Source organism: Pithys albifrons, chromosome 15 (genome assembly GCF_047495875.1).
Source record: "Pithys albifrons albifrons isolate INPA30051 chromosome 15, PitAlb_v1, whole genome shotgun sequence".
Classification (NCBI taxonomy): domain Eukaryota; kingdom Metazoa; phylum Chordata; class Aves; order Passeriformes; family Thamnophilidae; genus Pithys; species Pithys albifrons.
The window spans coordinates 9,931,239-9,945,514 of NC_092472.1; the positions used below are offsets into that span (position 1 = coordinate 9,931,239).

The window sequence follows — 14,276 nt, forward strand, 5'->3', positions numbered from 1 at the left end:
AAAACATTCAATTAAAAAAGATGCATCCTTTTTCTTTCGCTGAAATTTTCTAAAATGCATAGTTTTCTGCTAAGCTGTGAAGCCAGTCTGAGAGGCAGGTGGTTGTGCAACACTTGGCTGCTGCATGGCTAAGCTATGAGATCCTTTTCCATGATATTTGCAGGAATTAATAAGAGGAAAGAAGACTCACTTCAAGACATTAAACTGTCCAAACTGAAGAAAATACAATCATACCATTACTGGACACACTATGACTTCAGCTCCTTCCTTTACCTCAAATGTCTTCAATTATTTCAACACAAAAAGGCTTTGAGCTAGAGAGGTTTATTTTTAAGCTTCCATGTCAATCTTAATTCCAGTGGGATTTGATCCCAGCACACCTAAATCGACATCAACATTTTTCTCCTTTTACTTTTCCTTTGTGGTACGCCAGCCAAGAGATGGTAGAGGCAGGTGAACCAAAGAAATCTGGAGATGAGAGACAATTCCTTGCCTTGTTGAAGATAAATGACCACTCTTTTTGGCCAGAAAATGGGCAAAGCCTTTTTACACTTCTTCCTCCAGAGAAAAGAATCATTCCCAAGAGATAGGTAAAGGTATGAATTACAGAGCAAACAGCACAGCAAATGTCCAGGTATCAAGTACTAGTTTACATCCTGTTCTCACCTTTTTAAGGTGGAATTTGGACCATTGTTCAGCAGAACACACTTTGCCAATATCTTCACAACAGTTCACTTCAGAGCTGCAAGCTGTTGTTATTATTATAGCTGTATTTCTGGGGGGAGGTGTGTTCTTCATAGATCATTTGCACCTATAAACCCACACTGTATGGTAAAACAGAACACTCCTTAGTAACTATGGCATTGGAAATTTTAGAAATCCCACATGGAACAATATAAACAGCTGTCTAAACCCTCCCATTTCCACCCAGATGGCTCTTGTTTCAATTAACGGAATCAAACTGATTCAGAGTCACCCACTGGCCTTGTTTGGATTTACTTGGAAAAACACACCTATAAATAACATCTGAAAAAGTGTGGGGAGAAAGAATTTGTTTCTCTTTGGGTGGTTCTTTGGGTTCTTTTTTTTTTTGTAGAACAAAATTTTACTACCAAACAAAAAATACACAATTATGTGTTGACAGCTTAGAGCTCCTGTGGTTTTGGCCACGATAAAACACTGGCAGCAGCACAACTACATGTTGTCCCTCTGCTTCTCCGAAATAGATGGCACCCAGTGTCTCCCACTTGCATCATTTCCCTGGGACTTCTGAGCTGGAGACATGCTGAAAAAGGGATGCCAAATGTACAGAAAGCCTGAAATCATCAAAATGGACCCACACAGGAGCTTTCCCTGGTCCCAAATCCATCAGACATTGGGTGCTATGGGTGTCACTGTTCATGGAGCATCTTCTTGAAATACAAAATCCAAACAGTCACTTGCAGAGCTGCAGGAAAACCCTCTCCCAAGCTCATTGCAGAGATCTGCTGCTGGCAGAAGCAGGGACACTCAGCTTCACCCAAACCTGCCTGCATCCCACAGATGGGCACATTCCCACCATTCCCAGCCATCCAGTCCCTTCCCAGCCAGCACATTGAGGAACTGGCTTCAACTGAAGTGAGCTGCACTCAAAATGTCTAAAAATAATGCTGAAAATCATCTGAATGACAGCGGCCAATGTCCATCCGGGCACAGCTCCGTCCATCAGCTCAAGTCCATTGAGGACGTGCTGCGTGTGCCACAGAAAGGTGTGCCTGCACTCTGGTATGTGTCTGATCACAGAATCAGTCATGTAGGTTAAAAAAGACTTCCAAGATCTGAGTCCAACCTGTCAACCAGACCAGAGCACTGAGTGCTGTTTCCAGTTGTTCCTTGAACACCTCCAGGGATGGGGACTCCACCACCTCTCTGTGCAGCCCCTGCCAATGCCTCACAATCCTTCCCATAAAGAAATTCTTCCTCCTGTCCAACATGAACCTCCCCTGGCACAGTTTGAGGCTGTTTCCTCTTGTCCTGTCACATGTTACCTGGGGGAAGAGGTTGACTCCAACCCTCCATCACCAACCAAGCCCTGCCCAGACAACTTTCTGAACAATGGTCACTTCCCTGGAGATAGAGCGTTTCAAGTCCCAAACCCCACAGCCCTCCAAAGCAACAGAATGTCGAGATGCAAGGCAGCATCACTCCCTTCAGCTACTCTTTCACTGCCACAGAGAGAGACAAGTCACAACCAACGCTACCAAAACCACTGTTAGTTCCAGGGTAAAAGATTATGAAAAAGACAGGGAGAGTTTTGGAAGAGCATTCATTGGGTAGGGGAGAGATTTGAGGTGATGAGTCTACAGTGATGAATGACAGCTGGAGATGCACAACAGCAACCACTCCAAAGTGATGCTCTGGCTTAGTAAAGGAATAGGCACAGAAAGGGGAAATACAGCAATATAAGCACAGGAACATCCCAAGTGCTGATCTATGCAACATTTCTGCCCATCACCTTTAGTCCATTGGAAAAGAGTGCTCAAGGAGTGCTCAACGCAGGGCTGTGTTCAGGATACAAGGAGCAGGGAGCAAATTAGGGAGGGGGAGACTATGGTCAAGATCCAGAGGAACACAGGGAAGGCTTCTCTCTCCTTCTGGAACTGTCTAATGAGGTGATACCATTAATCTCATCTCAAAGGAAAATCTGAGCAACCAGATAAGGGCTGCTTGACATGGTTTGGAGATTGATTCTACCAGTGTGTCCATAGATTTCAGTGTTTACAAGAGTCCTGTTAATTCACACGGGTATATAAACATTTACTAAATAAGAATGCATACAAAAGATGGTTTGAAAATAGTTTGGTTTAAAATGAGAAGCAGTTTTGACCTCTCTGGGAGGAATGTACCTCTGCCCTCCACTTGGAGTTGGTGAGCTGAATGCTCAAAGAGGGTGGGAGAAACAAGGAACATGGTCAGAGAGCTGGGAAGCAAATTTTTATTTTTGTTTTGCTTCTAAATCTGGCTTTTAATATTTCTAAGACCATTTTGAAAGAAACATGATCCCTCAAAACACAATTTTGAAAAGAGTCTAATTTTGAATCAAAATAAATCTTCAAGAAGAAAAATGCTAACATTCCTATTAAGTGATAAACTCTGGCTGTTCCACTTAGGGCTGGAATTTCAGGGAGAAAGGGCTTCACAGAGAATTTTATTAACTGATCATCAGTGTACTTGTGAGGCAGATGAACCATCAGCACAGCCAGAACTCTGAGCTGTGAGGGACTCCCTGGCACCCACAGAAGGGAAATAATCTCCACCGCTATTAAAAAGTGCTGGAAACCATCATATTGAGGGAGGAGAGGGCAGTTTAAACTGATTCATTAATTATGAATATTAAAAAAATCCAGTTTTGAAGATTAGTTCGTAACGAGTCAAACTTCCACTATTGTTCTGCTCAGTAAAATCAGACTCTCCAGACAGCATCTGTCAATCTGATTACTATGCAGTTAAATGAGGGAGAAAAAAATTTGTTCCCTCACCTGCAAAAAGCTATCTGTGCCTTGTAATTATTTGCCTTGATAAATTTAATTTACTTGAGTTTTCCCTTCTAGATTTGACTGGTCAAGTTAAACCATAAAGATTATTCATGGAAAAGCAACCACAGTTGGTTACTAGGATACAAAAAAATCACTTAGTACATTCCTCCAATGAATAATCCCAGCAGAACACACACAAATTCAATAAATTATGAATTTCTCTTTCTCTGTTACATAAACACTGGGGTTGCAAAGGCATTTCTTGGAACCCTTTAATATAAATTCATCTCTTAATTACTATGCAATATCAAAACAAACAAAGGGGATAGCTGAGCATTGCAGGTGAGCTGCATCCTTTGTCTAGACATGGAAGTTTTTCTGGAAGCAGGCAGGGTGCAAGCGGGCAGAGATTCATTATTGCCAGTATCTCCGTGCAGACACTGGTATTTGGCATGCTCACATCCCTTTTCAAAGCAGATGACGTCAGCAGCAGCCTAAGCTAATTTGGAAGAAGGCATTCTTATTTCAGAAAAAATCTCCCTTCCTGCACCATTCCATGGATATGAAAGGTCTTACATAAAGTGCTTCTTGTCAGATTTCTGAATCACAGAATCATTTAGGTTGGAAAAGACCTCTAAGATCATTGAGTCCAACCTTTGAGATCATCAAGTCCAACCTCTGACGAAGAGCTGTTGCATGGGCAGTCCATACAAGGCCAGCGCCCTCAGTCCAGCACAGCTCAAGCTGCTGATGGGCAAAGCAATCTGCAATCAGACAAAATCCACCCCAAGCCACTCCGACATTTTTTGAAACAACATCTAGACTCAGGAGATTGATTTTTGTTACTTAACAGCATTTGGTCTTTGTGTGTCTGTAGTTGTATATTGCACTTTCTCTTCCTATCCCTCATAATATCCCTGGATAACAAGAATCCCCAGGCATGACCAATTCTGCTGTTCAAGGCTGGGATATTTAAAGACACACTGTAGGGTCTGTTGGCTGAGATCAGTTTTTATAAACTTTAACTGAGATGGATTTCCTTGAAATTCTGCCTTGCGAAGCATCTGTCCTTCTCACCCTCTCCCTTTGATCACATCAGCAGCACAAGTGGTGCTGTTCTGCTGCTGCCAAATCACCCAGTAATTGCTATGTAAGACTCAAATCAGATGCCAGTGTGAAGATCTGCCTCGAACTCTGTAGAGGACATCTCCTTTCCAGGAGAGATCAGCCAAAATGCCTGGCATACTGAAGTATCTGTGAGCCTTCCATGTGCATAGAAAATACTCTTTATCACTACAAGTGAAGCAACAGCAGTTGTTAAATTATTTCAGTTTTCGTACTTAAAAATCCTTTCACTTTGCAGGACAAAGTAATCAAGAGCTTCTGACAGAGTCCTGAGGAAAGGAACAGCCCTTAAAGGGGTGTTTCTCCAGGACACACTGCTTTGTAAGGAGCCTACAGGGATTATCTAGCCTACCTTTACCCATAATGGGACCAGCTCTACTAATTCCATTCCAAGCTGATGAATAACAAACTTGTTCTTTAAAACCTTCAGTGACAGAAATATTGCAATTTACTGTATACCACCAAGGCTTTGCACTGGTGATAACCTGCCCAGCTGCATTCTGGAGAGCATGTGCTCAGGAGTCCTGGTCCTATCTTCACCCCAAAACCCTGTAATTCACTGCAGCATCTCAGCTGCTCCTCTTTACAGTAATTTTGGTCACCATCAGGACACTAGACCAGGCAGATCTTAAGCAGCAAGTGTTTTCTGTTACCAGAAAAAAGAAAGCTCTATCCAACTGTGTCGAGTTTAAGACCCCAAGTAACAGCAACTTTCCCTCATTAGGAATTATGTTTTCAACCTTAGCATCACACCGAGGAGGTAACTTTTGAACTGCACTCCATAAATTACAGAACGTATTAAGCTGAGAAGCCAGTGTCCCGATGAGACCAAACCAGATAACAGCCTGAGAAAAGCTACTGCCACAGTGCCAATTATTGCTGAGCAAAGAAAGATAAACTTGAATGAAATTATTTCATTTGTGCTGCCAAATGGGATAGTCTATCTTTTATCTTTGGCTTCTTAATGCAGGACTTGGGAGGATTTAATGTTTGAGTTATGGAAGAATGCAAAAATCAATTTTTTTCCCTGGCATTTGGAAACCTCATGGAAAACTTTTGCTCAAGGAAATTCTTTCTTGACTGTCTTCCGTGTTGCCACACGAGCAATAAAAATCAGAGCACTGCTTTTATGTGGTCTTTTCACCCATATAGCCATTAGACATGCCATTAGAAGCACAATCAGAGGAAAATTATTAAAATAGGAGAATTCCCAAAGGACAAAAGTGTCATTATTATGTAAATATCAACAGCGAAACAATAAAATTTCAAAAATTAAACCTGTTAAGTGCAACTATCTAGTCAACACAACACAACTCCATCCATTTTTCTCTCCTGAAAGCATCAACAGCTCTTAAAAAAATCCTAAATGTGACTTTGCTGCTGCATTGGGAAGCTTTGAAATGCAGTTAAATTTTTTTTTCCTTAAAGAATTTTCCTGTGTAATTCCAGCAGCAAGCAAGAAGCCATTTCTTATGTTCTGATTTGGTTTCTTTACACCAGTCCCATTGGGGCAGAGAGGAAAAAGAGACAATGGTTTTGCTGGAGCAGGGGAAGGACTGGGGTCTCATCCGCTCAGTAGGAGATCTCTGAGCGGCTCCACTGCCAGAGGTCTGAAAGAACAGAGTGAAAAAGCTCCTGGGTGGAAAGCAAGCCCTGCTTACACAAATCAGAGGAAGATAACTCCCTGGACACAGAGGGGAAAACAAATTAACAAGCAAGAAATCACTTTTTCCTCCCTTACTCCTCCCCAAAGTCCCAGTTCAACTGTTCAGACACCAGGAATTTAATGTTCCAGCACTCAGTAATTGAGACAACAGGGCATCCAGGTCTGAAGGGAAAAGCTGGCACAGGTATACTGAAATAAAGCTTTCAACCAGACCTCTCAGTGCCAATGATTCATGCTTTTTAACATACAGAGGGAAAACAAACATAGCCGTCATCAAGATATGAACAACTCAGAGTAAACAGCATCTCCTTCCCACCAAAAAAGTCCTCCCATGGGCATATCTAAGGGACTCGTGGGAAGGGACTCCTCCTGGTGATGCCTCTGGATAGTCCTGCTGTATTTGCTGCAAGCAAAGAGGTGGGATGGGGAGCTCTTCAGAGAAGTGGTAGGACCTTGCAAGCTAAGGGCACTGGGGTCACCAAATAGACACACGGACTATTGGCACAGGATCTGTCCCCTCCAGGATGCAGCAGATCAGTGATGCCGAAGGCAAGGGTCAGAAGTTGACTAAACAAGAAGACAGAACAAAGTATGGAAATCCTCCTACAGCAAAACTTCCTCCAGCTGTCCCAAGAAAAGCTTCCCCAACATGTGACATGGACCCAGGTCCCTGCCAACAGCCCTTCAAGCTCCCACCTCTTTCTGCACTTGTTGGTATGTGAGCACACCTCTGCCCTCTGGGTAAGTCTGAAGATTGGCGTATTTGGATGCCAGGATGCCCCAAATGTGTGGCTGAGGGGCCCATGAGGAACAGGGAAGGTGGAGGTCGTGAGTCAGCCCCGTGGTTTGGCTTCTGCAGCAAGAACCAGCAGCAGGCTCAGGACGCCAAAATGCTCTGGGCAGGAGAAGGGAGACCAACACAGGAGATAAGACACATGGAAATACAAAAAGAGATGGAGGAGATTGCACACACCTTCCTCATAAGGAAACTCAGATGGGAATCTGACAGTGTTTCAGAGAATCACACCTGGCCCCATCCCATCTTGCAGCACATGAAGCCACCCCAGCAAGAGCCCCTGGTCCTGGGTTCTCACTTGCTCTACCCTGGCCTGGTTCAGCAAATTTGCTTCCCTGCTTCTCTCCTAAATGCACCACATCCATCACGGTGACGTGCACACTCCACCTTAGGAAAGCCTGCTCTTAATTTAGCTCCCAAGCTGCACAGATAGGCTCTGTAAACAGTGGGATGCTGATGAGAAAGAAAACGTTTCCTTTCAAGGCAAACTGTGCAGCAGGACACTGACTGCCCGAAAGTGCAACTCCAAAACTCAATGAGCTTGAATGCTAAATCCACTGGAGCTAACGAGGGCTGAGGTACTCATTTGCATTCCTAATTGAAAAGCCATTGAATGTGACATGCAAAGAGGATCCTTACTAGAACAGGAAGAGAAGCAGAGCATAAGCTTCAAGGTGACTCATCCCTTTCATGTCAAGCAAACATTAATGCCCGTACATTCAAACTTCACAGCCTAAAGTTAAACACCTTAAACATACTTAAGCACTTCCATAGGTTGTCAAATTGTAATGTGCTGGGAAGCAGCTATTTCCTTTGCCTGCGGTGAGGGCTCTCTAAGGGTTTTGCCTACACACACAGACTTGGGGGTGTGATTTTCAGCATCTACAGGAGGGCGAGATGGTGACACACAGGCCCTCCTGATCTGCAGCAATTATTACAAGAAATAAAAGGGGACAGTGCCGTTTGCCAGAGATGCTACCTCTGAGTAAAGCAATTCCCCTCTACTGCATAAACAATAAAAGAGAGGGCACCTGCCCAGCACTGTGCAGTGTGACAGTGGAGAGAACAAAAAGCTGTTGCTTTAATGACACACTTGGCAATGTTCTCTGTGTGTCTGACAGCCCATCGACCATGGGGCATGACACACAGCTCCATTTAACACCAGCCTGATAGGTGGTGCCTTCCTGGATTCGAGTACAGTTGTGTATCCAATCTCAGCAGCCAAGATCCCAATGGCAGTGCTGAATTAACTGTGCCAGTTGGCTGCAGCACAGTTTTGGGTTTGTACTGTGCAAGGCTGGTTAAAGATAGTCCTCAGTATATGATCAGCCTGTTTCAGCTCTAAATCAGAGCGAAGGCTGAGCAGCTTCACAGGCTTCCTTCTGAAGAGTGGAAAAGCAGAAAGCTACTAAGGAAGCAGCAAATTAATCCATTTTTTGCACTTCTGTGACCTTCTTCCTGGAAATGCTTCATAATTAATTAACTCTTGTAAATCCATGTGAGCCAAACAGTGTTTCCTACCTTCCTTACATTCAAAGCAAGACTATGATAAAGTCACTTACTCAAAGGTCACACAGGGAGTCATCAAAATCAATGACAAGATTCTAGAAACATCAACTCCCCGCCTAAAAGATGCAGAAAAACAGGCAAAATAGGGCTGGATAAACACCTGCAGTCAGTGCTCGTAAGAGCTGAACAAACCCAAACCAAAAACTGGTCTGAACAGGTGCCTTTTGCACTCAAACCAGAACAACCTGAAGTGTTATTTTGTAGCTTTCTTGAAGTCAGACTGGAGTCAAATCAAACAATTTTCTGAACTCCTCACAATACCAAGAGCTCCTCCCACTGTGCATCACTCGCAGCTAAAAGTGAAGAAGGGATCATAAAATACATCTAAACAAAAGTGCTCCTTGAAGCAAAGCTTTAAGCCCCTGGAAAAGGCAGAGATACCTTTTCCTGCAACATGGTTTTTGCTCCTCATTTCTCACAAGAGAAGTGAATGAGTTTTATGAAAAGGGCTACACAGAAACATCATCTCTTACTCAGAAACTGTAAATTCCTGTTGCTCTGCTGTAACCAGGCCCTGCAACCATCACTGTTATTGCAAAGGCTGGCAGATGGGAGTACCAGTCTGGTGAAGGTCTAAAATTGGGATTTCTGACTTGTTGAGAAAGGGTTAGTTATTAAAAGCCTTTTTCTTAAGAATACAAAATAATTTCTTGAAACTAAGTCACTTCTGCCAGAACAAGCCCCATTCTCCCTTGTGTTTACCAGACACAAATGCCACTCATACTTGGTATTCCTCGCAGTTGTGAGGAAGGCTGTGGGAGAAGCACTGCAATCAGATCCCAGTCAGATTCTAAAAAGGGAATTTGGCTCCTTTGTTAAATACCAATGACCCTATTTGGGTCAGGATCAACAACTGGATCCCAAATGGAAAGTCCTTGACTTGTGCCTTGGCCAGTGAGTGCCTCCTGCCTGCCCTGCCCTGCCCTGCCCACCCCAGCAGCTGTCCACCTTCACCCTGTCACCACGAGCTGCCTGTGCACCACAGGGACACTTGCTGTCACTTCAGTCTCCCAGACAGTGCTCCTCACAGCTGCACGTAAAAGCTTTGCCGGGTCAGGGGAATTTTCACCTCTCCCAACCTGCCAGTCCTGAAGCCCCACTGAGTTCCCAGCATCTTCGTGCCTCCACCGGCTATTAACCATTTTCTGAACCCTCTTCGAAGTGTCTGCTGAGAAAAGCAATTAGCACAGAACAATTAGCCCCATCCACAATGCTGGGGTGTGCTGCTTGCTGCCTCTCTCATCTGTGAATTAACTCAGAGCAATCCTCTGCGGAGCACGGCAGGTAACCAGCCACAAAGCCCATGTCCATATGCAGCAACCCACCCACCACCACAACCACCACCACTACCACCACCACTATCACACGGCCTCCCAGCCCACTCTGCAGGCCAGCACAGGTTCTGCGTATTGGCTGCAAGGCTGCACACCTGCTCTGTCACCTGCAGGAGACAGGAAAACGCCGTGCCTCAATAATAAAGAATTCACTCTTGCCTAACCACCTGCCTGCAAATCATCTCAAACAATGGGGAGTGAGTGGTGAGGGGAGGCAGGCAAGAAAATAATGACATCCAAGCGTAAATTCCCACACTGTGCTGGAGATGCAGTGGAAGATCCTCCCACTGGAGATGCAGGAGGGTCGGTGATGGTCTGGAATGGGATCATGGAGGAGCCCGAAGGTTGTATCACCCCTCCGAGTCAGGCCAGCTGCAGGAGCAATGTGTCCGGTATCATTTAGCTGTCATTCAGATAAGAGCAATTTCCACCACCACCCCAGGCCTGTTGTTAAGCGTATCTGACACATCTCAGCTCTTTTTCATTCAAATGCCTCCTCAACCCGTTCAAATATAGAAGCTGCCTTTCATTAGCCACAGCCTATTACTCATTTCAATACCACTCTGGTTAGAACCTCTCTGTTAATTTGACAAAGTCTTCACCCATTGTGTGTTAACCATCAGACACTTGGCAAACATAAGTTTCCCAAGCTCCCAACACAAATTTCTCGGGCACCGATAGCGTGTGCTCTTGTGTCATTACATGAATATGTGGAGAGAGAGGATGAAGCTGTGCAAAGATTTAAAGATGTTACAAGCACAGAAAGCATTTGAACAAATGCAGGGATAAAAATGAGTTGAACTGCGTTCAACAGGATTTAAAATTGAATTCCACTGTTTGAAAAAAGGAGTAGCATTTCTATATAACATCTGAATTGTTGACTGTTTGGCTTTTCCAGGAGCCAAGTCCCTCCATATTCCCTCTACACTGGACCACACTGAAAGGCCTTTTTCCACCTTAAGCTATTTATGGTGAACAAAACGACAAAAATTATTCTACAGTGAATCAGTGTAACACAAGCAAACAAATTTTAGTTTGGGGATTTCTGTTTGGTTGTTTGTTACTGATAAGTTGCTTCAGCCCATGGGTCAGTGGATAACAATTCCTCTCTTGGTCAAAATGAGAGTGAAAGTGCCTTGCTCAATCTGCCAGGGTGAAGAAAGAGGTGTATTTTAGACCAAGAAGAGGAAAGATGTAATTCTGACTCATTATCTTTGAGTAATTTTAAACAACTCTAGCATTTATAAATAGGATTTCATCCAACAATTCAGTCTTCTGGAAAAATTTTATAATTTTCAAAAGGTCTGTTCCAAGAACAGTTCTAAACCTGCTTTCCTCTGTAATGTCATTTGGATAATGAAAGACAAACAATTCATCTGAGCACATGAATATGAAAAATTGTTGAATTGGTCCAACTCGACAAAATATGTTTATAAACTTCCAAATGGCAAACATCCAAAAGCTCTTCTTCAGCCACAGGTTAACAGCTGCTTTTAACCGTCATTATGCTGTAAAAACTGAACACAGCTGAATTTGGGGAAAAGACACATTTTCAGCATCGTCCAGCACCTTTAGCAAATGGCTTCAAGCGTCCTGCATAGCTTTGCCTTGCGCAATTTGACAAATGTTTGCAAATGGACTATCCCCAGCGAAGCAATCCTTACAGACAGTCTCCACCTGGCAGGACAGGACAGAGATTTTCTAGGCCACCAGAACAAATGTTTGAGCTGGGAGGTCTACATAAATCAAGCCTTCATTTTTCTCCATCAAACTTTTCCTCTTTCTTAAAACACTTCTTTTGAAAGCACCGCGAGGAACTCCTGAATCACAGAGCTGCGGTGCAGCTGATGTCATCCCTTTTTTTAAATTCACGTGTGTAAGGCTGAGCATGTGAAGGCTGCTCAGGAGAGACTGTTCTAGCACAGCAGAACGGCTCATACAACTCCCAGCCTTGTAGCACAGCTCACAGCTAAATCCCACGTCCCAGCAGGTACAGATATTTTTTTCTTTCAGAAGTTCTGGCCTTACCGAGGTAACCTCTCCTGACCCAAGGATATCTCCCTGCCTTTTTTTCTCACCAGGTTTTTTGCATGTGCTCCTTGCGGTTGCCTCCAGCTGAAAAGCCAACTCACAAAATGAATTTTCTCCAAGGTCATACACTCCTTACAATGCCTTTATTTGCCAGTTGGTGAAGTATTTAAAAAAATCAAAACTTCCTTATTGTGAAAGGAGTTAATGTCCCATTTAAATGTATTAGAGACTGAGAGGAGGTGCAACTAGAAATCTAATCACCAGTTCACAGCTAAACCACAAGCTTAGCAGCTTTCTTTTGTGCCCTGAAGGTCTCAGGCACCGTCTCTTTGCAAAGACAATATATGGCACATCCAAATGCAAATCTATTCCTCTCTTTATTTCTATTTCAGCTCCCTGGCTGATTGCAGGGAGCCATGTGCGTGTGTTCAATAGGTCCTCCTGCTTCTTTAAATAAGTTTAATAATACCCTTTTTATTTATGGGATCCCGAAGTACAAAGGATGCAAAGCAGGAGCTCTGCAAGAGCAGAAAAGAGAAGAAAAGCAAACTAGCTGAAGATACAGCCTGGCAGGGGCTCAGTAATTCAACACTGTTGATTCTATAGAGACCAACTGTTTTTATTATGCACAGATTCTCTGAGGGGGGAAAGCCCCACAGTTATGAACTTGCAAAGGAAAAGAATCTCTACATTTCTTGTGTAAGAGCAGAATTCACTAAAAGGCAGTTTAAAAACCAGGGCAGCCCAACAAACATTTCAGACCTTATTTCAAACAGTTTTCATCTGGTGACTCTGAACAATTAAGGTCTCTCCACATTAAAAAGTTACATTAAAAACAAATAAGACGGGAAAATGATTCGGCCAAAGGGCTGGGGATCGCCCCATCAGCTGCAGGATCAGCCCCACTTCACCCGTGTCCGCGGCTTCCCCGTGGGCGCAGCCGTGCCCCGCGCTCAGCATCACCCCTGGTGCCCGCCGCGGATCAGTAAAAACAACCATATTTAAAAAATCCTTGACACATTTCTGACTTCTCCCGGGCCGCTCCGCAGGGTCGCCGGGGAGTCGGACCCGGGGGGTCTGCACAGCCCTCCCGCCCCGGCTCGGCTCGGCTCCCCCCGCTCGCCCTCAGCATCCCCCGGGGCAGGACGCGCCCCGCAGCCCCGCGCCCCCCGCCGATACCTGCCAGGGTCTTGTGCACCGTGTTGCCCATCGCTCGCTCACTCGGCGGCGCGGCGGAGCCCGGGGCCGCCCGGAGCTCCGCAGGGCCATGGACAGCGCCCGCCTCCCGCCGCCGCTCCGCGCCCGCCCCCGCCCCGCCCCGCGGCCCCGCCCCCCCGAGCCGCGGCCGAGCCCGGGGTGTCGCTGCCCCGCCACCGTCCGTGCCCCGGCGCCTCCCCGGGGTGCCGCTGCCTCGCCACCCTCCCTGCCCCGCTGCCTCTCCGGGGTGCCCGGGGCTGCGGGAACCCGCCCTGCGCGGGGCGGGGACGGGGGTGCGGAGCTCCGGCGCGCAACCCTGGCATCTGTTGGAGCAGCTGCCAGCCGGGGTTTTGGGCAGACACGGGCTCGGCTATACCTCAGAGCCGCCCACTGACCCCCGGACAGACCTTTTGCTTATCCCTCTTAGGAAAAAAATAAATCTTCTTTCCCCCATAGCAAAACCAGCGGTTTGGAGAGCATCCAGCGGTAGCCGTAAGAGTCATCAGGTGTGCATCAGCTACACTTTGCCGAGGGGTACCAGCTTACACTGGGAGTCGATAAACCCGAGCTCTTTGCCTCTCCATGCCATTTCTTTACGGGTGACCTCGGCTAAGCCACTTTGCATCTCAATGACACGACTTCCCCACCTGGGAATTGAGGGAATTAGCAAGAGTGTTGTGTTGGGAAATGCATGATTAGTTTGAAGCACAGCAATCCCACGGTGATGAAGGACACCTCAGTCCACAGGCTCCAGTGCAGTACTGACAATACCGGGTTCACAATTTCTCTCCCTTCTGATCTCAGATAGAAAAACATGTTTATAGCCCCATCAGAGAAGAGCAAGGGTTTCCTTCCTCCTCCTGGCCACACTTCTGCTGCCGAGGGGTGATGCTGTTGAGGGGTAATGATGCTGAGGAGTGATGCTGCCAAGCCCTTCTTCTCTGAGGCAGCTTCCATAGTTTTAAGATTGGAGAACTGGGAGCCTCAAGAGATACAAAACATGCTGGTAACCAACACATTGGGCTGATGCCGAAGTGCACAGC

The 14,276-nt window shown here is 45.5% G+C and overlaps 1 protein-coding gene across 2 annotated transcripts in view; it reads right to left on the minus strand.

Annotated features, from left to right (window-relative positions):
• NEURL1B (neuralized E3 ubiquitin protein ligase 1B) overlaps positions 1–14,276 on the minus strand; it is a 137,354-nt gene that overhangs the window by 20,141 nt on the left and 102,937 nt on the right. Inside the window, exon 1 of one of the 2 annotated variants that reach the window (XM_071570375.1) lies at positions 13,216–13,308. The exons of the other annotated variant lie outside the window; for it this stretch is intronic. Within the exon in view, the coding sequence (XP_071426476.1) occupies positions 13,216–13,246 (31 nt within the window). The 5' untranslated portion in view covers positions 13,247–13,308. Of the gene's footprint in view, positions 1–13,215; positions 13,309–14,276 lie in introns of those variants that run through there. 2 annotated transcript variants of the gene reach the window in all.